The sequence below is a fragment of the Mauremys reevesii genome, linkage group 12 (genome assembly GCF_016161935.1).
Source record: "Mauremys reevesii isolate NIE-2019 linkage group 12, ASM1616193v1, whole genome shotgun sequence".
NCBI lineage: Eukaryota > Metazoa > Chordata > Testudines > Geoemydidae > Mauremys > Mauremys reevesii.
In genome coordinates this window covers 6,345,491-6,371,986 of record NC_052634.1, presented here as the reverse complement: position 1 = coordinate 6,371,986, position 26,496 = coordinate 6,345,491, and the positions used below count along the sequence as shown (strand labels likewise).

General features: G+C 46.2%; 1 protein-coding gene and 1 long non-coding RNA gene across 4 annotated transcripts; one reads left to right on the top strand and one right to left on the bottom strand.

Annotated features, from left to right (window-relative positions):
* Window positions 1-5,067: 5,067 nt before the first annotated feature.
* On the bottom strand, window positions 5,068-7,023 carry LOC120375407. Of its 2 annotated transcripts, none has more exons than XR_005586538.1 (2): window positions 6,895-7,023; window positions 5,068-5,395 (listed from the first exon to the last, which is right to left on the bottom strand). It is a non-coding gene; the product is annotated as an uncharacterized LOC120375407 (long non-coding RNA). The 2 variants fall into 2 exon arrangements; XR_005586539.1 differs by lacking the exon at window positions 6,895-7,023 and adding an exon at window positions 6,550-6,686.
* Window positions 5,251-17,490, top strand: COLCA2 (colorectal cancer associated 2). Of its 2 annotated transcripts, none has more exons than XM_039496028.1 (5): window positions 5,251-5,321; window positions 9,740-9,834; window positions 13,646-13,703; window positions 15,447-15,676; window positions 16,997-17,490. In XM_039496028.1, exons 1-5 carry the CDS (start codon window positions 5,315-5,317, stop codon window positions 17,333-17,335), a joined length of 729 nt encoding a protein of 242 aa, XP_039351962.1. In that variant the 5' UTR covers window positions 5,251-5,314; the 3' UTR covers window positions 17,336-17,490. The 2 variants fall into 2 exon arrangements, with proteins under 2 accessions (XP_039351962.1, XP_039351961.1); XM_039496027.1 differs by lacking the exon at window positions 5,251-5,321 and adding an exon at window positions 7,089-7,489.
* Window positions 17,491-26,496: the final 9,006 nt, after the last annotated feature.

Below are 26,496 nucleotides of genomic sequence, written 5' to 3'. Positions count from 1 at the left end.
TAAACTGATTACAAAGTACCTCAGCTGTGTCCCTTTAAAAAGCTTTTCGGAACTTTAAACAATGTGTGTTCATGTGTTCACACACCCCAAAGCCCACTATTCGCGCCCTTGCAAAGAGCCCTGTGAGGTGAAAAAGATATGTGCGTGCCAGGAGCTCTGTGTGGCCACTAGAGGGAGCTGTTCACACACGTATGGAACTAGGCCTGTCCCTTTTGTCAGCACAGAACACATCCATTCTGATGTTTCTAGTTAACTTCTTTGTGTTAGTAGCAATTTTGTTTCCAGAGCCTCTGCTGCTTTCTCCTTTGATGGGGAATGCTCCCTTAGTGTGGCTAGGAGACATCGGACATGGCATCATGGGCTAAATCCTCAGGTCTGTCTGAATTATGCTCAGCACAAGGCCTGAGGAGTGTGGGAGAGGCAAAGTGGTTTAAAGTTGTATTTGCACCCTCTCGCCTCACTGATTAGATCCTGGGGGCAGCCAGGGGCATCACGGCTGCTCTAATCTCCACCGGCTGGTAACAGAAATCCAGGGATTGTTACGCAGTCAGTGGGATCCCAGCCACACCTTCTCTTGTCCCTACTATGCACTTACCCCAGAGGGGACAGGACCACGAGGAGGTTGTGTAGAGGCTACTTTACCAGCCAGGGATTCCTTTGCACTGGGGGACTATCCATGTGGCAGCAATGCCAAAGGGTCCAAGACGGAACTGAGGATTTGACCCACACAATCAGTGACCATTTCAGCAGCTTATTAGAAATCAGTTATGAGCACAGCTCTGGCTACTCACACATTTCAATCAGGCACTGAGAAATCGTGGCCCCTAACGGAGTATAGAGCATTCTCAAGGATTTCTCCACACCTCCTAAGGTCTCTTCCCTGACTGACCACAGGAACAGAGACCTCTCTGTCTTTTACAATTTGCTGTACAACCACAAATGGCTAGTTTAAAAATCCAAAGACTCTGGTACTGTGTTCCAGTGCTGGGTCAGACCAAAGGTCCATCTAGCCTAGTATCCTGTCTTCTGACAGTGGCCAATGCCAGGTGCCCCAGAGACAATGAACAGAACAGAGAATCATCAAGTGATCCATCCCCTGTGGCCCATTCCCAGCTTCTGGTAAACAGAGGCTAGGGACACCATCCCTGCCCATCCTGGCTAATAGCCATTGGGAACTAAAATAAACCCTTAAGGGAGCCCAGACCAAAGAATGTGGATGTTACTCTGATTACTGGGAGCTGTAGGGCACTGCCCTCCTTTAACATCTGGCCCCAATTACACATGCGGAGCATGTTAGAAAGTGTCCCCAATAATTAGCTATTTTGAAATGCTCAGTAGCTCTGTCAGGTTTCTACTCAAGCTACACACGACAATCCAGAATGCAAACTGGTGACCAGTCACCTTCATGCCCAGCAATGCCCCTAATGCATGAGAGTTTATTAGGTACCCCTGTGCAGCCTTTCAGTGCCCCTATGATAAGAAAGGGTCAACTGGAGCATCTTTCTTGGTACCATTCATTATTTTTAAGATTGGCTTGTTGTCATGGCAAAAAAAAAAAAAAAAGGAAAAGTCACAAATTTAGATGGGGAAACAGGAGGGTCTTGCTATGTGGAAGAAACCACCCTTTCATTTGCAGCAAGTATTTAAACCCGTCTAATAATAAAACTCTATTATGTTTTAAAAAAATCTCTGCTTAGGGCCAAGTCTTTCCTCAGTGAAAGCCCTCCAGGCTGGGATGCGGTTCATTGCCCTTCTCCAGGTAGGTCCCATCTTTGACCTTCCTTTGAGCGGAGGCTTGTTTTTATCCCCGCGGTCACACCAGTGACTCTGCCCAGTGGGAGTATCCCTTACACCACTTACACCAGGGCAGGTTTGGGCAGAGGTCCTGTATGCGGCTGCAGTAGTTTTGAAGGCCACCCCTAGCACCAGCGCATATCCCGGTGTGGCCTCGCCTGGCCTTAGAAAGCCCTGCCACCTTCGCAGCGCATCCCCTGCCCAGGTGGCACCCAGCTGTCCGGGCTCGGCCTGAAGGCGGCGCTCTTTGTTCCAGGGCCAGAAGCTCGCACGTGGCTGGCGAAGTTTTATTTTACAAGCGGCCTCGGGCCTGGCCCGCCCTTCCCTTCCCCTGCAGCCTGGTGGGGCTGCCCTGGCCCCCAGCTCTAGTGGCTCAAATTCCCTCCTGGAACTTCCTGATTCTCCAGCCCTGTTCAGACCTGTTTGGAAACAACCCCCCGAGGCTTTGGTGGCGTGTAAACTCCCCGCCCTGCCCCCCCCGGCTCCATTCGCCTCTGGGTTACTTTGGGCTGGTGCCACTTTTCTCCTGGCCGGGCTCCTCTACTCACGCGAGTCGGGGAGGGAGCGCCGCGCCCGCCTCCCCGCCCCAGTGAAACGGGCTGGGCAGCTGGGTTAACGCGCGGCAGGTTCCCACGAGCCCAGGGCGCAGATTCGGCTCACCCCGCGGGTCACTCAGCCGGTGCAGCCTCCGGTGCGAGCGGGGGAGAAAGCGGTGCACCCCCGGGCTCGGGGGAACGCCTCGCACCGCCGAAGCCCCCAGCTAATGGGCCACGTGGGGGTGGTTTTGCCTCCCTGCCGTGCAATTGACTAGCTCCTGCTCCAGCCATTTTATAACCTCCCATAAAAACCTGGGTCAATTTCCCGTGCGAGGCAAGCGAACAAAAGCCGGGCCCAGCAGCTGGGCCCCTTGCCACGAGCCTTGAGTTGTAAAAGGCGTGCCGTGGGGGGGAAGTGGCCCGTCGCTAGCCAGCTGCAGGGGCTGTGCCAGCGCTGATTACAAGGCGCCACCCGGAACGTGGGAAATCGCCAGGGATTTGGCTCCTGGCCACGGAGGGGGCTGGTGGAAATATGGCAACAAAAGCAGCCTTCGCATCCCGCCAGCACCGAGTTGCCCCTGAAATCCTGTCACCCAGCTTCCAGCCACGCGCATCCCAGCGCCTTCACTTACCAGCAGCCAGGATCTGCCATCAGTTCTCACACCCGCATGGAGGGCAGCACAGGCTGACCCTGGCACACACTGTGGAACTGCCAGTGCCTGCGAGGTACACTCCAGCCAATATATTAGCTCGCCTTGCTCCTTAAAGTATGTGCCCGTGTTTCAAATCAATACACATCGAACTTCCAGGTTGCTAAATCGCTATATTCGCCACCTGTTTTGGCTGCCAGGCGAAATAATCAGTGTTTGTATTTGATGTAGCGATGTGCTGTTTCAAAGGAATTAAAAATGACACCAAGGTTGCTTTGCACCCCTCTTACCTGCGTCTGAAAAATCACCCGGTGATGCTACATTAGCAGCAACCACCTTAAATGCTTCGAAAAGAAAAGGAGGCACAGACCCTCTTTTACACGGCTCACTCCATTAAGTTTTAAAAGGATAGTGAGTATTTGATCAGCTGCCCTTGCACGGAAATCAGATAATAGGCGTGTTGAACAGTGGAAGCCATTCTAAATCTGGACTCAAGGGCTCAAATCCTCAAAGAAATCAATAGAAGTTAGGAGCCTAAATATCTTTGAGGATCTGGGCCACACAAAGTATCACCCAAAACATTTGGTTTTCCTTGTTAGGATAAAGTCCTTTTTTCTTAAGACTCATAAACCAATTAGTATTTGATCTTGGCAGCTTTCATGAGCAGTTGCCTACATTTTCCAGTTGCAGAAAGTAAATCTAACTACATACTTATGCAGCATTTTCCAAGGTAAACCCCCTTGGAAGATAAACAGGATTCTCCCATGCCTCTAGCTATCTACAATGTATATCTCAAGCCAAGTAGAAGCCAATGTCACAGCTGGAGGAAGAGAGATTTCCTAATTTTTAAAACTAAGTCCCATTAGTGGAAATCTGCCCATTTCTGCAGGAGGATTTATACTGGATATGAAAACATATCTAATTCAGGTGGTATCTAGTATTCCTTTCACAAAATCTCCAGCTTCAAGTAGTGTCTTAAAGCAGAGCATGTTGTTGTTGTTGTATTCACCAACAGCGAAATTGGTGAGTGTATATTATGCTGAAAAGCAGATATAAAACAGAATTATTAATATGGGGACATTATGAGAGGAGGTCTGTTTTATACTTATAACGAAGTTAGGGGCTTTCTCTCCAGATATTCTGCTCCAGTATTTGCCCCAACAAAAGCAATCACTTTTTGCATGAAAATGTTTCAGGGCTGGAATAAGGACATTTCTGAGACCACCTCGGTGCCACTCCCTAACACAAATCAAGTATATTTGTTGAACTTAAGAAGAAAAAGAGTAACAATAGCTAAATTAAACTGCTGGTAGATGATTAACAGCTTACCCTGCTTTCTGCTTCAAGCAGCTATTCCTGGTGGAGGGTATTAACTGCAGGGCATTGGGAATGTTTACATACAGTGTAAAAAAATTGGGATTCTATACTGATTGTCCAACGTTGGCCAAAAACATGTCAAGCTACCCTTGCTAGAGCTAAATCGGTTGTCTATGCAAGGATCCCCACACAGGTCAATTTGGGGGGATCTAATCTGAAAGAGGCCACTTTATGGAATAGGTGTGAAGACCATGAACGGGGGAAAATACAAATAAAATCCAACGAAGGGCACAAACGGGGGATGAGGGAGGGGAACAGAATGAAATAAAAGCCCACTTTGGTCAGTGACAGCTACTCTGGTGCCCCAGACAGCGCCTCTATTATGCCACGCCCACCAATTGCCATTTTGCTTCAAAAATCCTCAAATTTACCCTTAAAATGTGAAAAGTTGTGCAAAAATCACCATGCGCCCTTGCAGCAAGTCCTTTGCAGCTGGCAAGTGAAATATGAGAGAACTGGGGCCAAGTGTGTGTATCTGAGATGAAAATACTGACCAGGTTTCGGGGCATCTGCTTTGTTTGTGGAAAGGTGAATAAAATGTTCAAAATGTCCCAAAAGCAAGGAGTGGGGAAGGCCCCCCCACCAAATCTTATTCCCCAAGACCCTCTGCTACATGGGGATGTGCTGGGTTTCACAAAAAGATAGCCCATTTTGTTAAGCCTTTGAATATTCAAATTGAAAGTATCGCGCAATCATTGATTGTCAAATCATTGGTTTCTAGAGGTTTTAAATACTTGGCATTAGGGGAGAAAAACTCAAACTTATATCTGTAGGTATAAAACATTAATATTGTTGGTCTCCACCTGGAATTTTCACAATGGTCTTGGGTATTCTTTTTTTACATTTTAAAATTATTGTTTTTTGTTCCCTTTCCCCCCAGCATCTAGGAGCCCAGGTGATTGATTCTTCTGCTGCAACATCAGCTGTTATAAAAGTTGCTTCTTCTTTCAGGTCAGAATGTCCGGTAAGTTCAGTTTAAACCTTTTCTTCATGAATTTGGGGGATGTTTAAATTATCCTCCATTTTTGGTCATTTTACCTTCAAAATGGGGAGGGGGGAGAGAAAGAAAAAGTTAGTATTTGTATAATGCAAAGTGCAACCAAATCAGTGTTTTTAAGTGGATAGAAGGGAAACTGATCATATGCAATACACATTATATGTAGAATAATACACACACCCAGCGCGAGATACAGGGGAAAAGCAAACGTGTTTTGTGCACAGGAATGCAGGGGCTCTAAATAACCATTGTTAAAGTATCTCAGCCTTTTAAAAAATGCTGCTAATCCCTAACGTGCTTTGCAAATTCGGTGCTTTTAGCCAGTGCTCCGGGGAGCGCTCGCGCTCAGGGGCTGCAGATTTCAGGGTCAACCTGCCCCATCGCGGGTGCAATTTAAGACTTCAGGCAACGTAACTCGGCGCTCCCAGGTGATTAGTTGTGGCTTTTAATATTCAGGGACGATCTGACCCGAGTGGGACTCGGAAGGCCCCGGAGGAGATGCTGCACACGCAAGGAGAGATCACCCCTTTAGGGCTGCTGAAAAGGGGAAACGTGCCTCCTACACTAGATCCACAATTGGGGACCCCCCCCCCCGCAAGTGACCTGGTGCCACGTCCGCTGTGACCAGAAGTGGCGCTGCCGGGCAGCAAACTCCCCGCGGGCCATGAGGGTGTCAGGTGGGGCGGATTCCCCCCAGCTCCAGCCCCCTCCCCAGCGCAATCCCCAAGCCCCCTCCCCAGATATCTGCGCCGAGCTCACGCGGGCTCTGCGCCCGCCCCGGAGAGGCCAGCAGCGGGGGGGGGAGCACCTGGGGAAACAGCCTCAGATCGACGGGGGCTAATCCTGGGGAGATGGGGGACAGCCCGGCCCCAGGGAGGTCCCGGGCTGATGAGGGGTGGGGGGCAACCCCCGTGTTCGCCTCCGGCAGGTGTGGGGCCGGGCTCCCGCGCCAGGCTGCGGGGGGATTAGGGGTCCGTGCAGCACAGGGCGTGGGGCAGCCAGGCCGGGAATGCTGCGCGGGGCGCACGGGACACAGAACTGCGCAGCGGCCCCCTCCCGGCCCGGGCGGTGGTGGGCGCAGGGGGGCCGGTGCCCCGGCGCAAAGGAGGCGGAACCGGGCAGCCCAGGGGCGCGCAATGGGGCGGGGAGCCCGGGGGTGCGGGACCTGCCCCAGTCCCCAATCAGAGCTACTCACAGAGCCGGGCTTCCCCGTCCAAGGTGCGGGGAGGGGGGACCCCAGACCCCGAGCGGGGACCCGCCGCCTCCGGAAGGTGCCCGGCTGCGCCGCGGCGGCCTCCAGCTCCGCGCCGCGCCCGGGAGTGGAGCTGGCTGGGGGCCGCAGGCAGCTGCGCACGGGGCCCTGCGCATCCCAGTCCCGGCGCGCCCCCCTGCAGCTCCCCGCTGGGCTCGAGCGCCCACCCGGGGCGCCCTGCGCGGCCGCCTGCCGCCCCCCATCTCCCCGGGGCGCCCTGCGCGGCCGCTTGCCGTCCCCCCCATCTCCCCGGGGCGCCCTGCCTGCGGGGCTCCTTGCGCACCTCACCCCGGCCGCCGCCTGGAAGGAATTTGGGCTCCTCGGGCGACTCCCCGAGCCCGGCCGGGTGCAGCCACGGGACCCGGCTCGCTTGCCGGAGGTGGCCGAGCCAGCCCTGCGGCGGAGGGGGCCTGCAACGCCCCCGTCCCGTGCCTCCCACACTGTCCCCTGCCGAGCCCCATTGAACCCCAGCTCAGCGCTCAGCCCCGGGAGCCAGGGGAAGGACCGGCCTGGCTTGAGGCACGGACAGGCTCTGCCCCCTCCCGGCCAATGGATGCTGAGCTCTGCCAGGAAGGTTAAATGAAGCAGGTGCAGACTGCAGGCAGCGTGGAGTGAGGGGTCAGTCCCCGGCTGCTGACATGGGGACCTGTCACATCTCCACTTAGCCCAGGCGGGACCCCGCCTCTCTGTTGGCATGACCCAGAGCCTGCTGAAGCGGGTTTTGGCCCAGGCCATGTCACTACTGTTCTTTGCCACCGGTTGATGGGAATAGTCCCTATCTTTTTAGTTAGACTGGTCAGTGGCGGACCCTGATCCAGAAAACCTTTGTGCGGGTGGATAATTGTACTGTCTATGCTGGGAAGATGCAACATCCAAAAACATGGTAACTATCATGATGTTAAATATGTTTTTGACTTTAGTGTGGACAAGGCCAGTCGTGTTAGCTGGTTGTCTGGGAATAACCACGTGTTAAACAGGGCAGGCCCCAACTCTCCTAGCTGCCGTCTTGTTTAACACATTTCCTAAGGTGATACATTTTCCCAGTGTAGATAAGGCTAAGGAGATGTTTGCATGCATAAATCAAAGCACGTTTGCTGGATCAGGGCCGGAGATGTCAGCCCTCCCAACAGGAGAGGTTTGGAGCAGAGGGTTCCTGTTATATGTTTCTCACCCTCAGATTCAAGGAAACATCCTTTGCAGTTTTCAAAAATAAAACGGAACGAGCGGGATAAATAATCCCCCGAGAGCTGAGTTTGCAGCTCAGTAGAACCCCTTCCTCTGGATTCCACACTGACTGGCCTGTGGTCTGCCATGAGGGGCAAGGACAGTTAACACCAGGCACCGCATTCGAGACAATGTGACTGTGTATGGCAGGCTATCATTAAAGAGGCCCGTGGCACTGAGAAGAGACACTATCTGCACTAGGATAGGGATGGGCTCCACTGTCAATCTAGCACCCCTGGCAGAGCAGGAGTGAAAGGTGGCACATGCCAGTGGTGGATCAACGTATACACTCTGCCTATGGCAGAGCAGGAGTGAAAGGTGGCAAGTGCCAGTGGTGGATCAACGTATACACTCTGCCTATGTCACAGCAAAGGAGAGGCTGAAAGTTGTTGTTAGGGGATCAAACGGGCAGTAGATGAGTATATTATAAATACTTGTGCATATCTAGGTAATTGCTCCCCATGGGATTGTTCTATTACCCCTCCAAGCAAGGACCAGGTAACATTGTAGGGTCTCCAAAGGCAGAATATTAGCTGTGAACCTGATCCTGCAGGCCCTTACTCATAAGTATTCCCATTGCAGGCAATAGGAGTAGGAGCTGGATCCTGCAATCAGATCTGTGTGCATGGATCTCTGTGCAGAGCTTCAGTGTCAGGTCTGATAGCAGGACTGGGGCCACGCGAATAACCATTTGCAAGATTCAATCCCAGGTTGACAATGTGTTTGTCTGTTTTACTGAGCCTCTGCAGGATCATTTCAGAGAGAAATATACCGAGTACAAAATGAAGCAATTCTAAAAACTGAACTAAACTGCAATGGGTATTAAATATTTCTTCCAGCAGTAGTGTAGTTTCTTGTCAATAGGCAAATTCTTAACTACTCCAAATACAAAGTTCTGACTAAGCTAGTGAGTGGCAATTGTTTTTGCTGATTGATGGAGGCCCACATGCATGTCTGAAACAAACTGGAGTTGTAGAGAATGACTCCTCTCATTAAAGAAAGAAGGAAAACGGGGTCTCACAGAGAGTGATTCTGGAAAGCGCAATCATTTTATTCACAGTATTGTTTAGTCCTATAAAAGAATAATCACCCACATATTTGCATTGTTTTTATTCCTGTTCTTAACATGGTGGATGAATGCAGTGCCCATGTCTGTTTCCTGGACTGGAAACTTCAGGATATTGTAGAGATTCAAATTAATTTGATGGTATGGTCCAGCAGACAAGGCTGGGAATTAGAGTACCTGGGGTCTATTTTTCATTCTGCCACTGTCTTACTATGTGATTTTATGCAAGTTGCTTAGGCCCTGATCCTGCAAATACTTACATATGTGCTTAACTTTGATGGAAATCAGTGGGACTATTCACAATATTAAAAGTTAAGCATGTGTGTAAGTGTTTGCAAGACTGGGGTCTTAATATCTCGCTGCCTTAGTCTTCCCATTAGTAAAGTGGAGATCATTGTACTTGTCTTCCTCTCTAAGTGTTCTCTGAATTTCAGGTGAAGAGCTAAGTGATATTTCTTTCTCCACCCTTTGTTACTAAGAAAAAAGAAACTCTTAAAGAAGAAGAAAACTTGGTCACAATTATATTTATTATATATTAAGGGTACATTTGCAAATAGTCTACAAAGTGTTAGTAAATGTTACAAGCATATTACAATCATGAAATGGGTATGAGTCATGGTTACAAGGGACGTATGGCATTCTGTAATAACTGACTAACCATTTATTAAAACATCTATTCATAATTTATAAATTCTTTACAAACTCTTTGTAAATATACCCTTTATATAAAGTGTGACCGAGAACACACTGAATTTACTTTTTTATATTTTAAATATCACCACTCTAAAGTGCCTGCTTTCCTGTTCTCATCCATGCAATCTTATTTTTAACTCACTCTTTCAGGAAAATCCAAAGTGTATCAAGGTGTTCGAGTAAAGATCACTGTGAAAGAGTTATTGCAGCAGAGGAGAGCACGACAAGCAGCAACTGATGCCACTGTAAGGACAAAAATACTAGCTTCTTCCATGTTGTAATTTAAGAATAAGAAACTATTTCTCTTAATCTCTCTTCCATCGATTTAATGAACTCAGAGCCATGGGAGCAGACGCTGCTGATGCAGGCAAAACTGAGAGCTTGTCTTCAAGGGGAAATTGACCAATGTAGCTATTCCAGAATAACTCCCCCAACTGGATGCTCTATTCTGGAATAAAAATTACTTTGTTCCAGACTAGTTACTCTGCTCACTTTTATTCCAGAAGACAGTGCCCTGGTCTCCACGAGAGAGTTATTCTGCAATAGCTCAATTATACTGGAACAGCAGCTCTGGAATAACACTGCTGGTCAATTTCCCCTATGTAGACAAGGCTTGACAGACAGGCCTGCTCAGAATCTCTGTGCAGCAGCAGGGGAAAATGTATGTTCTATCTGACTCACCAGCTCCGCACAGCTTCCAGTTTCTGTTGGCCCCTGGGGAGGGTGCACAACCAAATCCTCCCAGGGCTGAATGTCCTGGCATCATACTGCTCCTAACCCCTGCTCGTCTAGGAAGGAGGGTCTTAGCTTGGATCCCCAAGGGCTGGAAGCCAGCTCCAAAACCCATTGAAATCAATGCGAGTCTTTCCATGGACTTCAATGGACTTTGGATCAGGGCTCAAAAGCAGTGGTTCCATAGAACTCTCAGGCACTGGTGGCCTCAGAGCAAAAGGCCAAACTCAGCTCTTGCCAGGTGTGCTGGATCCATGCCAAGGAATGAGCTCTGATCCCCAGCGCATTGTTCTGCCGCTGCAGCAGCTATTATCCCGTGCAGAGGGAATTTTCCCCTGAAATGAATTTTCCCAGGGGGCAAAACTCAAGAGTTTATTTTCTTTCTTGATATGGAAACTTAAGAATTAAGAGTCTGACCTGTCAGCAAGAATCTGTAGCCTCTCATTAGAATCAGCTACTGTGCCAGAGAGCTGGAGGGGAGCAAATTTGTTACCACTCTTCAGAAAAGGCATGAGGGGTGATCCTGGTAATTAGCAGAGCAGTGCGCCTTACTTCATTAGCAAGTAAATCAAAGTAAACAATAATTAAATCTGAAATTACAAAACACGACATAGACATACCAGCCTGGCTTCTGTGTGGGACTATCACAGCTGTGTAATCTGTTGTAATTCTGAATGTGTTAGCAAAACTGTGCCTGCAGGAGAACTGGAGAACATCACGTACATGGTAACCATATAATCCTTTCACAAAGTGCCTCACAAGAGATTAGTCACCCTGGGGTGAAAGGCAAAGTGCTGTCAGGGGTTAGAAACTGGCCAGTAGACATGAACAGGGGAAAACGGTGAATTTTCAACATGACCAAAGGTTAACATTGAGTGTCCAATGTTCTGTACCAGGACTGATGTTTATCGATGATCTAGACAAGGGGTGAACAGTGTGGTAGCCAAATTTGTAACTGACATAAAATTAGTTACATTACTGAACACTGCAGGTTACGGTGAGGAATTTCACAGGGACCTAGCCAAGCCTGGTGAATGAGCAACAGGCTGACAGCTGAAGTTCATGTTGCCTGATACAAGGTAGTTTCTGGTGCCCTGTTTTAATGTGCATGCATCCTCTACCTTTGTTGTCTCAATGGGATAATTTTCTCCTTTATCATTTTTCTTTTCAATTTGTTAAGGCTGGTAACAATGGAAATGTTGATTCTTATCTCTTAACCTGTACTAAAAAACCTTAGAAGGTGTTTGAAAATTTGGGATTTTTATAATGGGTAATGCAACTTTGTTAATGTTAAAAAAGAAAAAGAAAGAAAACCCCAGAATTGTATTTCCTTTTGTCTTGAAAGAAAGTTAGAAAGTGAGTATGATCAAAACCATTTAAATAGGGCTTAATCCCACTCCCATTTAAATAAATGAAAACACTTTACTGGTGCAGGATCAGGCCCTTAATGCAGGACACTCTGGCTGCAATCCAGTAAAGCACTTAAGCATGTGAATAGGCCCACTGTGTGCTTGAAGTTATGCACATGCTTAAGTGCTTTGTGGAATCAGGGCCTTTAATGCGTTTCAGTACAACCAGGCCAAACCCATAACTATTTGGAGTGAAGGAAAAGGGTTAAGGAGACCTATACACTGATGCAGAGTATCACACATCGACCCACACAGAACAGTCCATTTCTCTTGTAAGTGAGCCCTCTAGCTCAGGCTGCCCTGTGTTTTTGCATAAAGAGGTTGGTAAATCATTACTGCTTCCTGGTTCATGACATTACAGCCTGGATGGTTTTCAGATTTAATCTCCCACCTCCTGCGCTCTGCAGCGGTTGATTGCACAAGAAGCTGAGCAGACTGCAACCTGCAACCACAAATAAAGAGGCTTGGTGAATGGAGCCCTCTAGCACTGAAATGCTGCAGTATACTTGTCTCTTAAGTGTAAAGTCACCCCTTCCTTCTTCCTCTAATGGCTAAGTACTTATACTCTATAAATGTTCCAGCTGGGTGTTAAGAGGCTGGACTGAACTAGTCTATATTTGCTATTCACTCAATGTTTACACTATGATTGTTCCATCCACTAAGGAGACTCAAAGCCGGTGGTGCAGGAGATTAGCTTTGTGCTTAACAGAATTTATACTGGTTATTATTTATTTGCATCATGGAGGCCCCAGGGATCAGTGTCCCATTGTGTTAGGTGCTGTACACACATGTAATGCCAAACTAGACTTTAAAGCATTCTGCAGGACAGAACCTGCAAGTTAACTAAACCCACTCTACTGTTAGTGGGAAGGTTACAGAGGCTACATATTGTGTCTGTATAGACAAAACAGAGAATATCAACCTTGCCAACTCTTCCAGAACTGCCGGGATTCAAATAATGGTTTTTTCCTCCCACAGAGAATAATTACAGTTTATGTGTTAAATAACTGTGCAAATGTTAGGAAGTTCTCAATAGGGAAACCAGCCACTCTCTAACTCAGGAACATTTTGAATGGAAGAAATAAAGCTCTGGTCAGCCTAAGTTAAAACCATCTGATCAGAAGAAGCCCCAGTCTGAATAGCTAGAGTGACGCCCCATTGAAGGCGATGGCAAACCTCACTTTGTTTTCAGTGCAGCCAGGATTTCACCCATAATGTCTGATGTGATTTTCTAATAGGCTTATTAATTTGTAAGTTTCAGTTTACAAATCCTCAGGGAAAACAACACCATCAGTTTTCTTCTAAGTGTTGCAGTCTTAGAGTAATCACACCTGTAGATTGCAAAGTGAAGTGTGCAATAGAACAATTCACTCTGGTGCGCATGTGTGGTGCTACATAGGGTAAGCCACACTTGGTTTTTTAGTTGTGTTTTAAACGCCTTAGCTAACACGATTGTAAATGGTTCCTACTCGTGTTCCTACTCCTAGAGATTTTTTTGTGCCATGTCCACACTAGGATTTACAATCCTGCTAATTAACAAATGTTAAAACATGACTAAAAATTCAAGTATAGACACATCTATGGTGAATTAACAGTAATGGAACAATGGAAGTGAATGCACATCAGAGGAGCTACATATTTAACACTAGAATAATTCAGTGTAATCACATCTATTGTTATCTGGGTGGCACTCTGGAACAATCCAATGTTACACAGATTGAGAGTGCTACATAAATAACAGAACAACTGAATGTAATACAGACACAGGTAATAAAAACAACAATCATTAATGTTTGCAGAAGTAAGTTTGAAAAGTAATTGTGACTCACCTCAGTGTTCAGGAAAAAGATCTCCTTTGATCTTTCAAAGCAGAAACACTTGCATTTGCTATTTTCCTTCTGTTCTGTTTTGTCAGGTTTCCCGAGGCAGCAGCGGTGTCCAGTTTCCAGAATCTGTTTCTCCTCCCTGCACAGGTTGGTACAAAGAGCATCCCCCTTCTCCCCTCCCCCCACCTATTCCACCAGTCCAAGTCTTTTTAGCCCTCGATGCAAGGCTTGAGGCAGGCACTACCATTTAATTAGGAATCCAACCAATCAGAACCTGAAAAGGGCTCACTAAATGCAGATGAGGATGCAGTAAGACCAGCAGGGTACATTTTGCCCTCACTAGCAGAAATTTTGTCTTCGTATCCATGTAGTTTGCCTTTTCTACTGAGGATCAAGGCTCCAATTAATCGGTAACATTTATTACCAACAGAGTAACACTGCCGTGGTGCCTTTATCAAGATTTCTATCTCTTGGTACGGCCTTTATCTGATTGTCAGATGGGACCAGAACGTCTTAAAGCATTACTTGTCTTTGCTGCTCATCTAGCTTCCAGCAGAGTCAGTTACTCTCTCTCTCTTTCCCCCCTCTCCCTGCAGAGTTCAGAAGGGGTGTCAGTCTTTTCAACAGAGCTGCATAAACAGCTCCTCCCTGGTTGACACCAATATCCAGGAATTGGAAGAAAAAAATATTAGTTTGGACTTTTCAGATCTTTTTTTCTCTAGATGTTGGTAGCTAAGATATCCAGAAAGTTTCCGCTTTCATTTGGAAATGTGTGCATATATACATTGCGCGGACAAGGAAATGCTTAAATAATGAATATTTGGGGTTTAAATTTGCTTATGTTAATATAGAAACTTGAGACGCACATAACCTTTTTCAGACTGGTAAATCTTTCTCTTTCTTTCTTTTGGGTGCATGTTTTTTGCCCCACTGTCCAGTTAAACACTTTGCTCCCAGTCCTGCAGACACTTACACATGAGAGTAATGTTACACATGCTAGCACTCCCATTAAGATCAACAGGACTACCTGCATGGGTAAGTGTTTGCAAGATCAGGACTTTGTTATTAACTGTGTTTGTGAACAGCTGAATTTAGCATGAAATGCAGTCAAGTCTAGAGGGCCAAATTCTTATTTACACCACTCTGGTAACTGATGCCCAGTACCAGAGTACTGAGGTGCAAAGAGGCCTTGGTGTAAGTGAAAATCTGGCCCTAGAGCCTTTTCGACTCCTGTCCTCTTCCAAATGACACCAATGTAACCTAGCTCTGTATCATTTACATACTTGCTAAATTTTTCAGAAGTAATGTAGGGACAGCTCTGGTCTCTCTGCTGAGTGTTTTGCCTCTGTCCTTGCTTATGAAAACGAGAAGCTATTTTTGTTTTAATGGAGACGTGCATCCCTGGAACATGGAGTTTAGCGGAGGCTAATGGCAAAACCCAACTGTTAAAATAGCAGCAGCACACCCCTGCATTACACGCTCTCAGGATTGCTTTGGTTTTACTTTCAGAGTCAGGCTGGGATTTTCAAAGGAGTCTACGGGAGTTGGATCCCACAATTTTCAAAAGCACTAAGTGACTTAGCGCCTAAGTCCCTATGGGAAACCAAGGGGACTTAAGCTCCCTAGTCATTCAGGCACTTCTGAAAAATCCCCCTACCAGCCCCTATTGACTTTTAATGGGAACTAGGCACCTAACTCACATAGAACCCTTTGGAAAGCTCAGTCTAAGCCTGAAGGGCCTTTCTCCAGGTCTAGATTCACTGTGTTCCATGGGACTGGTTGCCACGGAAGATGCTGCTCAGTCTGATCCAAAGGAAACATGCAACTAGCTTGGCTTCCCTTTGTAAGCACAAGTATTGAACAATCTCTTATCTCCTTTTTTCCTCCTAGCACCTTATTTTGACGCAGAACCTGTCTCTTCTGCCCCCAACTATTTCCAGCCACGGCAGTTTCCAAATTGCATTTCCTGTGAAGAAAACCCAAGTTATTTGGAGCAACTTGTCGATACCTATCTTCAGACAGAGCCGCCCATGGACCCATCCCTGAGTGCTCTACAGGCATCTCCCCATTATAACCCAGACACCTTCCAGTCAACTCCTCTCTGCTTTAACCAGAGCCTGGTAAGTTGCGTTCTTTACCGATCTGGAATCGTGGTGTCTGTAGTTGTAGCTTGCACCACCTTGAGAGAAATCATCTAAGCACGACCAGCAAGGAAATCAAGAAGGGAAACGAAATGGGCAAAGTAAAAATCCCCACTCCCTGAGGCTCTGGGCCAGTTTTGAAGACTTAACGGTTTCATGAGCATTATTCATTTCCAACAGTTCCACAAGTGGAGAGGAGAGTCTGGGATTCCATATAGAATTGGGGCTCTCTCATGCCATCTCCCACAGGAGCAGAGGATATGAGGAACCAGTTGATCCTGACCTGAGGTTGCAGAATTGAGGAGTGTCACTTCCAATACACTGTTCTCCTCTACCTGTATTCCATGGGACCTCTTTAGGGACGGGCCAGGGAACAACCCCAATCCACCCCCCTGGATCCTAAGGGTTAAATTAATGCCACTGACATGTTCATGCTTAGCAAGATAGGAACTGCCAGACCAGGTCAGACCATTGTTCCACCTGGTCCAGTATCCTGTTCTGATAGCTCCCGAGGTAGGTGAAAGAACCCCTGAAGTGGGCAATAATGGAATAACCTGCCCACTACAAAGTTCCTTCCTGACCCTCCTCAGGCAAAGGCTGGCTTATGCCATGAAGCATGAGGGTTTAAAACTGCATGTAACTAGCAGTTTAGAAAACAGCTACGTTTATAGCATGATCTGCGTTCTACATGCCCATGGCAGCAGGTTTAAAGGACCAACACCAAATGTAGAGTGCAGTGTTCTCAAATTTTCCAGTTAGTCATCAGAAAAAATTGTGGCAAGGCCAGTTACCCCAATGATGTCTTGGTAGAACTTGCTATTCTACACAAACGTGTATAGAACAGAACTTGGGCACGGCAGCCCCAGGTCAGGGCTATCATCTGGGACTTTTCTCTAGCATGCTCCCTTGTTGAGCACTGAGGCGCCAATCCTGCAGTGACTTGTATCCAGATGGACCCCTCTGGCAGCACAGAAATTCACCGAAGTCACCGGGGCTCGGGGTGGGTGCAGAGGTCCTTCTGCACAGAGCTCCCGGTGGGGTCAGGGCAGTGCTTCCAGAAGAAGCACACACACATTCTGACATCTTGATGAGTTCACAGTCGCTTTGTGAAGCCCATTGATTTCAAAACTCCGGCACTATCAATGGACCAAGGTAACTCCAGAGTGGGGTGTGATGTGGTTGTGCATTCAGGGCCTTGTAATTACAGGTGTATTTTTTTCTGGTCTGTGTATTTATTTGAATGCCCATTATTACTGACTTCATTTAACATCACATTTTCTTTTCTCTCCATTTTTATAGGTTCCTGGATCTCCTGCCTCGTCTGACCTGTCCAGCCCATTAGACTATAGCTACTCCCCACCTCAGCTGCCTCCTTTTCCTCCACTGAACTACAGCCCTCTTTCTCCTATAGACACCACGAACTACGGCTACCCTCTAGAGGAATGCTCACATCCGCAGTACAGCTGCTCCCCCTCGGCCTGTTACTGCTCATCCTGTGCCTCAGAGCACTTGGATACATTCAGAGTATCAGAATATTTCCCCTACCCAAGTGCAGACTGTATGGACTGTCCTGGCACCATGACAATGGCAGATGACTTCTTTAGGAGGGATAGAAACTACGACATCTGCTACAGTTAATGGAGATGATGGTTTTATATATATGTACATACGTACAGGTATCCAAATCAGCTAACGGCTTATGAACTATGCAAAACATCATTGTCTAACACAAAGTTCAGTTTACTCTACATTACTTAGCCTGGTATGCTCCAGGTGTTAATTTAGTCCTCCCGGGTAACAATGTTTTAAGATCCTCAGGATTGCTACAGTTGTCTTTCTGTCTTGTATTTCATTAAAAAAAAGAAAAAACAAACTAGCTTTCAGTGCTTCACTAAACAAGTTTTTGTTATTACAAATAAATAATTTTATACAGATTCCTGGAGCACATTCCTTCCTGTTAAGTTTATAAAAGATTCTTTAGGTTATTCTGAGGAAATCTGATTTTTTTCCAGCCACCAGGGAGTAGGAGGTGTCGCTTCTGCTATAATCAAAGGTCTTGCTCTTGCAAATACATATTTATGTGAGTAAAGTGGAGCCTTTGCACATGAAGTCAATGGGCCTCCTGGGGTTTGAAAAGTTACTCAGTTGTGTAAGTGATTGCAGGATCAGAGGCAAAGTTTTCTCTTCCAATCCATTTCTTATATTTCCCATCTGCTGTGAAGGGTGAGATGATTAGTCAAACATCTGCTGTCCTTTTCACAGTACCTCTATCACATGCATCCTTCCAACACTGAAGTTCTCTCCTCCCAGTCTCACCAACTGTCATTGCAACAATTGTTCACTCCCCTTGGTCAGACTAATCAAAGACAGAACTTTTCCCAGGTGGTTGCTTTTATCTTAGCTACAGCACAAGCAAAACGTTAGATGTTCTGCACCATTGAAAAATCGTGGAATTTCTAAATATCACAATGGGGCTGGGCTCTCAGGAGACATCCACCAGGAATCCTTACCACACAAAGTTAGTGCTCTTTCACCTATGTGTAGAGGAAAACGTTCAGCTGGAATTTTCAAAACGAGCCTAAGGGAGTTTTATTGCAGGGTGCATCTACCCTGCAAGTGAAGGTGCCGTTATGGAATCGGTAGGCATACCAGGGCTGGCTTTAATCTAGTTAGTCCAAGTAACAATAGTTGTGAAGACATGGTAGTGTGAACTAGCAACATTTCACCTTAGATACTATACATTGGAGCAACACCTGGCGTTTGGGATTTGGACTGCACAAGGAGAAATGGGGACAGATTCTTAGCTGGTGCAAATCAGCAAATTGACTTCAAGAGATGTTGCATGCAGACCCTACATCTCTGTCTGAATCCACTGGAGCTATGCTGATTTACACCACTGAGGAGCTGGCCCATGGTGTTTTAACAAACTGCAGGCTCCCTACGTCACTGTAGAAATGAAATCTCCTTAGGGCAATGCATCTTCCTGAAACATCACAGTCTGCTCAGAACCATCCTTCACTTTAAAGGCCAGCCAGCTGAAACAAAAAAGCAGCACTTTAATGATGATTTAATCAATCCAAGTGCCAGGGTTTTAAATGAGAAAATTCTCATGTCGGAAGCCTCATTACCCCTATGTTCACACCACCTCAGCTCTTTCCTAGCCAGTATCCCTGTGCTCTTTTGATAGAGCAGAAGGAGTAAGATTCACGTTCAAGTAATCCTCCAGCCACAAGTGGAATTTAGAAAGGAATAAGCATTTCCCTAAATTAAACCCAAAAAACAACAAAAAAACCCACTCTCCATGGACCATTCAAATACATCTTCTCAGGTAAGAAAAAACATGAGTACCAAGTATAACTCACCACCCCAGGTTCAAGATTAGCCCTCTTCTAAAACCAGCATCTTTTCCTTCACAAGCTGTGTATATTACCTCTTTTCCATCCAGTCCATTATCTATAGTGCTATCAAATTCACGGTCCATTTTGGTCAATTTCACAGTCATAGGATTTAAAAAATCTTAAATTTCCCGATTTCAGCTATTTAAATCTGAAATTTCACAGTGGTCTAATTGTAGGGGTCCTGACCCAAAAAGGAGTCGTGTGCTGCTGCAGGCGAGGCGCTGCCTTCAGAGTTGAGTGCCTGGCCAACAGGTGCCGCTCTCTGGCCGCCCAGCTCTGAAGACAGCACAGAAGTAGAGGTCACAATACCATGACCCCCCTAAAATAACCTTGTGACCCCCCTGCAACTCCTTTCTTGGTCAGGACCCCCAATTTGAGAAACACTGGTCTCCCCCATGAAATCTGTATAGTATAGGGTAAAAGCACACAAAAGACCAGATTTCACAGGGAGAGGGAGACCAGATTTCACAGTTCATGATGCATTTTTCATCGCCATGAATTTGGTAGGGCCCTGCTTATCTGAAAGTCTGCCTGTTGTTCAGTCATCATCATCCCACTTCCTTTCTCTTCCATTTCCTTCCTTTGACCCTGCTCTCCTATGAATTAAAGCCCCATTCACCTTGCAGCCTCCAGTTCACTCTGTAGGGTCTAATTCCACTCACTGGCTTGCCTTCATTGAAGGGCGGGGTCTACAAGCGACCCATTCACGGGATGTTGATAGAACCCTCTCTTTGTGACTGGGGTGACAATTGCATGGAGCATAATGAATCACACAACAATATGATTCCGTAAGCATCAGAAGGCTACGGGTGAGATTTTCCAACAGGAACATGGACCAGATCCTCAGGCTTTGTAAATTGGGATAGGTCAATCGAGTGAAGTGGAATGACTCCAGTTTCCACCAGCTGAGGCTCCGGACCCATTTGTATAAACTTCTGATTCCTCTGAAATTTCCACCCCTCTTCCCCAAACTCAGTTCCTCGCATAGCAGGGATGTGACAGCACATGCTGAAAGCTTCCTGCTGGGTCAGCCTGTCCACTGCCAAATTCCTCCTTCCCTTCCACATCTCCATCCAGGGCATCTCCCCACTTTGAACCCCCTCTGCATCAAATCCTCATTCTTACCCTCCAGACTCTACCCCCTGCTTTTTTTCTCATCTCCTGCACAGGGGTGGTTCTATGTATTTTGCCGCCCCAAGCATGGCAGTCAGGAGCCTTTTGGCAGCATGCCTGCGGGAGGTCTGCTGGTAACTTGGATTCAGTTGCATGGCTGCGGCAAGTCTGCTGATCCTGCGCCTTTGGCATACCCACCACCGAATTACTGTCAAATCGCAGGCATGCCACCGAAGGCTGCCTGACTGCCGCCCTCACGGCGACTGACAGGCCGCCCCCGTGGCTTGCCGACCCAGGCACATGCTTGCTGCGCTGCTGCCTGGAGCCACCCCTGCTCCTGCCACTCTCACTCTGCTAGTCCCACTTTCCTTCATTTCCACTGGCTCTTTCTCTCAGACTGCTCCCTCCACCACCTGCCTGAAATATCCTGCCTGGCCCTGTTCATCACATCACTTGTCTCTCTATTGACAAATCCTGCTTTTCCCACCGTCTCACTCTGCTATGTCACGCTCTGTTTGATGATGTACAAGCACAATGCTAGTGAATAAATATAACACTTACAGGCACTAATTACTAATATCATAGATATCATGCAAAACAAGCCCATTCTCAATCTCTCACCGCCCATCCTGCCCTGTGCCTTGTCATCACTCCCTGCATCATATGTCATATATAACCACCCAGATCTCATATGCCCCATGGCAGGAACTGCGTCTGTCTTCTCTATAAAGAGAGCCACACACACCTATCGCATTAGACACAAATGTTTAACAATATCACAATAATACATCGTGAAACTGAATCATTATTTCTGATGCAAGTCTGCTGGGGTGGTGGGTAGAGGGGGCTGGCACAGAAGCTGGCTCTGCCTGCTTTTTGCCACAGAAGGACATTTGTCTGCTGATCAGCTATGGCTGGAATCCATCCCCTTCACACTGGCTTAGTGGTGCCCAAGGGACAGAGAACAAACTAGAATCTGGTCCAGGATATCAAAGTCAGGGTTCCTGTAGTAATAGTATTCCAGCCATATTCATCACACAGGTATATATTTAGCTGTTTATGCAGCAAAGCAAAATTCTAAGTGTGCCCCGGGAAGGGCGGGTGAGCTGCAGAACCCATAACTGAGAATTTCTTGCTGTTTGCATTCTTAGCCTTACCACAGGGGTGTACTGAATATATAGTAGATGAAACAGAGAGAGATTGCCTGCTGGCTCAGTAAAACAATGACCTCTGCTGGCAAAGGCTCCAGTGCTCAGTTAACAATGCCATTTGAAACAAGGACCTGCACAGGGATTGTCAGAGGCATTTCAGAGAACATTATATCTGTCTTTCACAGGTGGGTAACTGAGCCCCAGAAACATTAAGGCACTCATTAGACATGTACTTCATTTTAAGAGCTGAGACCTGAATCCTGATCTCCTTGATCCAGCATAGCCGTGACCATCATTTCTCCCAAAGAGTTGCTCAGCATGACAATGTCCTTCCCAAACATCTGGGTTACAGTGAGTATTTAGTATCAGAGGGGTAGCCGTGTTAGTCTGGTTCTGTAGAAGCAGCAAAGAATCCTGCGGCACCTTATAGACTAACAGATGTTTTGCAGCATGAGCTTTCGTGGGTGAATACCCACTTCTTCGGATGCAAGCAGTCAGTATTTAGTGTCACTGTTAAGAGAAAAAACCCCAAGAGCTGTTTCCTATATCTGTTAAAATGTCACTAGAAAGCTTGTGGCTACTTGCGCTGTATCTGCAGAGCTTTTGCCAAGTCCCGACATGAAGACATAATACTCGGTGTCATATCTGAATGATGCTATTTGCCAGAGAAAGCAAAGCGGCATTGCTGCTTGTGTTCCTGGTCACCATTTACTGAGATTCTTTCTGAACCCAAAGGAATGGGGATGTACTGTACTGTACACAGTTGAGTTACTAGAGCTCGCCTAACTTAAACCAGTTGAGTTCCTACACTCATCATGTAGCTCCTTTTTCCTCAAACCCAGCTGAGGCCTCCAGGGGCGCCACCTGCATAACAGTAATACTTGTAAGTGAATACAACAACTACAGAAACCCATATTAATCCTACTAGCTCCCATTATTAACAAGCTGTCTTAGCCATAACTTTAATAATGCTTCCTTCTGGCCACTTTAACTTTGAATTTTAATTTAAAAGCTTATGGCTGAGCATTCCCTGTGAAGTTTTTTTAAAAATGCAAAGGTGGAAGGTGCCTGTGTACCCTCGGATTGCCTGCGTGATTACAGATGGCAACAGAGATGGTAGTTTTCAGAGCTGTCTTTTTTCTCCATGCTAAAAAAACCCCGCCAGCATTATTATTTCTTCACCTCCTAAAACCTACTGAACCAACTAGCGTGGGTTGAAAAGTTTTCAACAAAGCTTTTTTCTAATCAAAAATTGCTGTTCATGAAATGGAATTGTTTGCTAACCAGCCACAGAATATGCTGTCTACAGACTTTTCACAACCTATGGAGGGCATGTTTTCCTTTCCTGGGGACTGGAATAGATTGATTTGATACTGCTCAGATTTGCTGCTAGGTAAAGTTACATAGCAATTCTAATACAGTGGAAAGATGTTCCTTCTGTTGGCTGGTTTACCCAATGCAGCAACAACTTTTCCAAACCTTGGCTTTAAAAAATTAGCAATTTAGGCTAAAATCTACCATTCTGTCTGTGCAGATTTTTATCCTGTGCCCATTATTGCATTATTTGAGCACCTGATTATATGTTTGCAGTTCCTGGCCCCACACACTTGTTCATGGAAATGTGTCAGATTTAGTTACATGTAATAGAGGCTTGTAGAAATTAATAGTTTTAAGAGATAAAGGGTGAATTGAGATTGTCGAAGCCAACACAGGACATAGATGCTCAATTCCCATGAAGATTAATAGGAATAAGTTGACCAAATCTGCTGCTCAGTTTTGAAAGTGTTAGCCTGAATTTGTGAGGACTAGTCAAACGGTCTTTATTATATCCAATAAAATAATGCACAAAAACGTTAAAGGAAAATGTAAAAATGCAGAGACTAAATCAGCATTCATGGAGTCATCTTCCTGGAATGAGATTAATAACTACCCACAACTTGTAATGAACATACTTCAAGTCAAGTATCAGATGAACAGTGCCTGCTAGGAAATCGGCATCTGTATTTCAGTGCTAAGGTGTGACAGGTATGCTGAGGCACAACACATTTTCTAGGTTTAGCAGTAGGCATATGGCTCAGGGCTATACACTGCCAAAATATTACATGTTTATTATATGGGGGTGTATATCTCCTATCTGATTGCAGTTGCATGGAATTTAAATAATAAAGATTAAATACTTTTTCTCAGCTAAGGATTGGCTGCGTGCAGCAGGTAAATTATGTTTCTTTGGTTATTCTATAAACAATGATTATACACCACACTTTACGAGTGCTGCTTTACACTTGTGTGGCAGTCAGTGAAATTATTCTTAGCAATAAGCTCTAAATTTAGTAAACATTTGTAGGATCAGGAGCCCATTGTTATTAATTCACAGGCATTTGCTATTCGTATTACATCAATGCCTAGCGGTCCCAGTGGAGATCAGGGCTATGTACTGTACAAGCACCTGGTAAGGGACAGTCTCTTCCCTTAAGAGCTCACAGTCTAAGACAGACAAAGGGAGTATTTTCCCCATTTTACAGATGAGGAATTGAGTCATGAGGGCTTGTCCACAGTACAGAGCTTTGCTGGTATAGTTATGCTAGCGTAGCTCCTCAGTGGAGACTTGGCATAAGACAACAGAAGAAGTTCTTCCTACTAAAAATCCCCAGCTTTGTTTCCGGCCAATTGAAACATTTTGTTTCAATGAAATCAAAGTCATTCATTCCAATTTCTCCTTATTTTACATTATATCCAATTTTTAAAAATTGAAATGAAAGGTAAACAAAAAGTGTTCCATTCCAAAATGGACCTTAGCAAAGCGCTTTTTTCAATTGCTCTTAACTTCTACTGAAATCAACATATTTCCACAAAGTATTTAGCTTCCAACGAATTGGCATTGTCCAACAGAAAAACCAGAAAGGGTGCCTTAACACTCATCTAAGGCAGTGGTTCTCAACTCTTCCAGACTACTGTACCCCTTTCAGGAGTCTGATTTGTCTTATGTACGCCCAAGTTTCACTTCACTTAAAAACTACTTGTGTACAAAATCAGACCTAAAATTAGAAACAAATGTCACAGCACACTAGTACTGAAAAATAGCTGACTTTATCATTTTTGCCATATATTTACAAAAAAATTAATCAATTGGAATATAAATGTTGTACTTACATTTCAGTGTATGGTATAAACAAGTCATTGTCTGTATGAAATTTTAGTTAGTACTGATTTTGCTAGTGCTTTTTATGTTGTCTGTTGTAAAACTAGGCAAATATCTAGGTGAGTTGATGTACCCCCTGGAAGACCTCCGCATATCCCCAAGGGTACTTGTATCCCTGGCTGAGAACAACTGCTCTAGGGCACCCTTATGCTGCCCAAGTGATATAAAGGGGGCTTAATGGAAATGAGAATCAGGCCCTGGATAAATAGCTTCGAATGGGTGAAATTCATCCCTTGTGCATGAGGCCCATGCACTGCTGCCGCCAGGGTTTGACAGCCAGAGAGGCAAGGGGCCCAGTTCTGATTCCTGCTGCTTTGCACCTTGTGCAAAGTGAATGCACGGGGTATAATAGCTGCTCTCCTTTGCGTAGCTGTAAACAACTGTGCAAGATAGAGGACAGCAGGGAACCAGGCCGCAGGTGACCATTAATGGTGTATTATACTTTGTAGGTCTGATTGTCATTTTCACTAGCGCCCTTTTACTTTGCTCTGCCACCAGTGCAGGCCTTTAAAGTGGGTGGAAATTTCAAATAATGTTCACTTTAAGGTCCACTTACCCTCACCAGGTTGGGTCTCTGCTCTCCACACACTGGAGATGTGCTAGAGATGCAGCTGAGCCCTCCAGCCAAGTGACAAACAAAACAATCCCTTCTGGGATAGCAACAGGGCAACTAAAAATGTCCCAACAAACAAAGGGTCCTTCTGCCCTTCAGGGGTTTCTCTTCAGCCCACCCTCAGCCCCTTCCTGGCTTACCTTGGAGAGTCTTCTAGCTCTGGGACAGAGCATTCAGCCCCCAGGCTGGTTCCCCTGGAATACTGTTCACAGCCCCTTCTGGGCTCTGTTCCTTCCATCCTTCCCCACGCTGGTATGAAGCACCAGGCCCCTGAAGAACTGGGCCTCTGAGGCACCCAGCCTCCTACAGCTCAGGGCCTGCCTGCTCCTTGTGTTCCACTACAGAGCACCCAGCCTCCTGCAGACTCTAGCTCAGGGCCTTCTGCGGGTACGTTCCCATACATTGTGGCCCCAGCTCCCAGCCTGAGCTCTCAGTCCTTTTATAAATTGCAGATGCCCATTAAGCTGTCACCTGACCCTCCTTAGTCCTGTTCCTCAGGCTGGGAAATAGATAATTAATTATGGCAGAGGGGTAGTTGATCTCATCTCTCCTTAAAGGAGCCAGTCACCCTATGACGGGTGTAAAGAGGCCTTAGTATAACTGAGAATTATAGATCCATAGACTAAAAGGCCAGAAGAGACCATTGTGATCATCTAGTCTGACTCCTGCATAACCCAGGCCAGAGAACTGCCCCACAATAATCCCTAGAGCTGATCTTTTAGAGAAAAAGCATCCGCTTGTAAGTTAGGGAGAAGGATTCCAGAGTAGCCAGCAGTGTGAAGGGGAAAGTTAGCCCCACGGCTAGTCGGGGATCCACAGGGATGTGCTCTGCTCTCCCCTCAGAGTCTCAAGAGCCACAGGGTGTGCAGGTTCACCCCTCCCTGCTCCTGGAGGGGGCCTATGGAGGAAGAATGATGTGCATCTCTCCAAGAGCTGTTGGAGTGGAATGTGGTGGTGTTGGAGCCCAGATGAACGCCAGAGACCTGGCAATCACAGGCCATGTTTCTGCGCCTGCCCTTTACAAATTCAGGGCTCAGAACTGACACCTTTTTTTTTGGTCTTTCATAGACCTTTTGAATAATGCCATCAGTCACGTGTTTCTGCAATTTTGTCTATTATTTTTTTGGCCAAGCCTAGGATGGCAAACATGTTACAGACTTTTGTTTGTTTTGGGTTGTTATGTTTCCAGGTCCTCAAGTCTTTCATTCACTTCAGATGATTCATTCAGTGCAAGTAAAAACTTGCTGATTATTGACCCACAGATGGACTGTCTAGTAACATCAGAAAGAAATGACAAAAGGAGACAATTTATCAAAGGTTGCTCC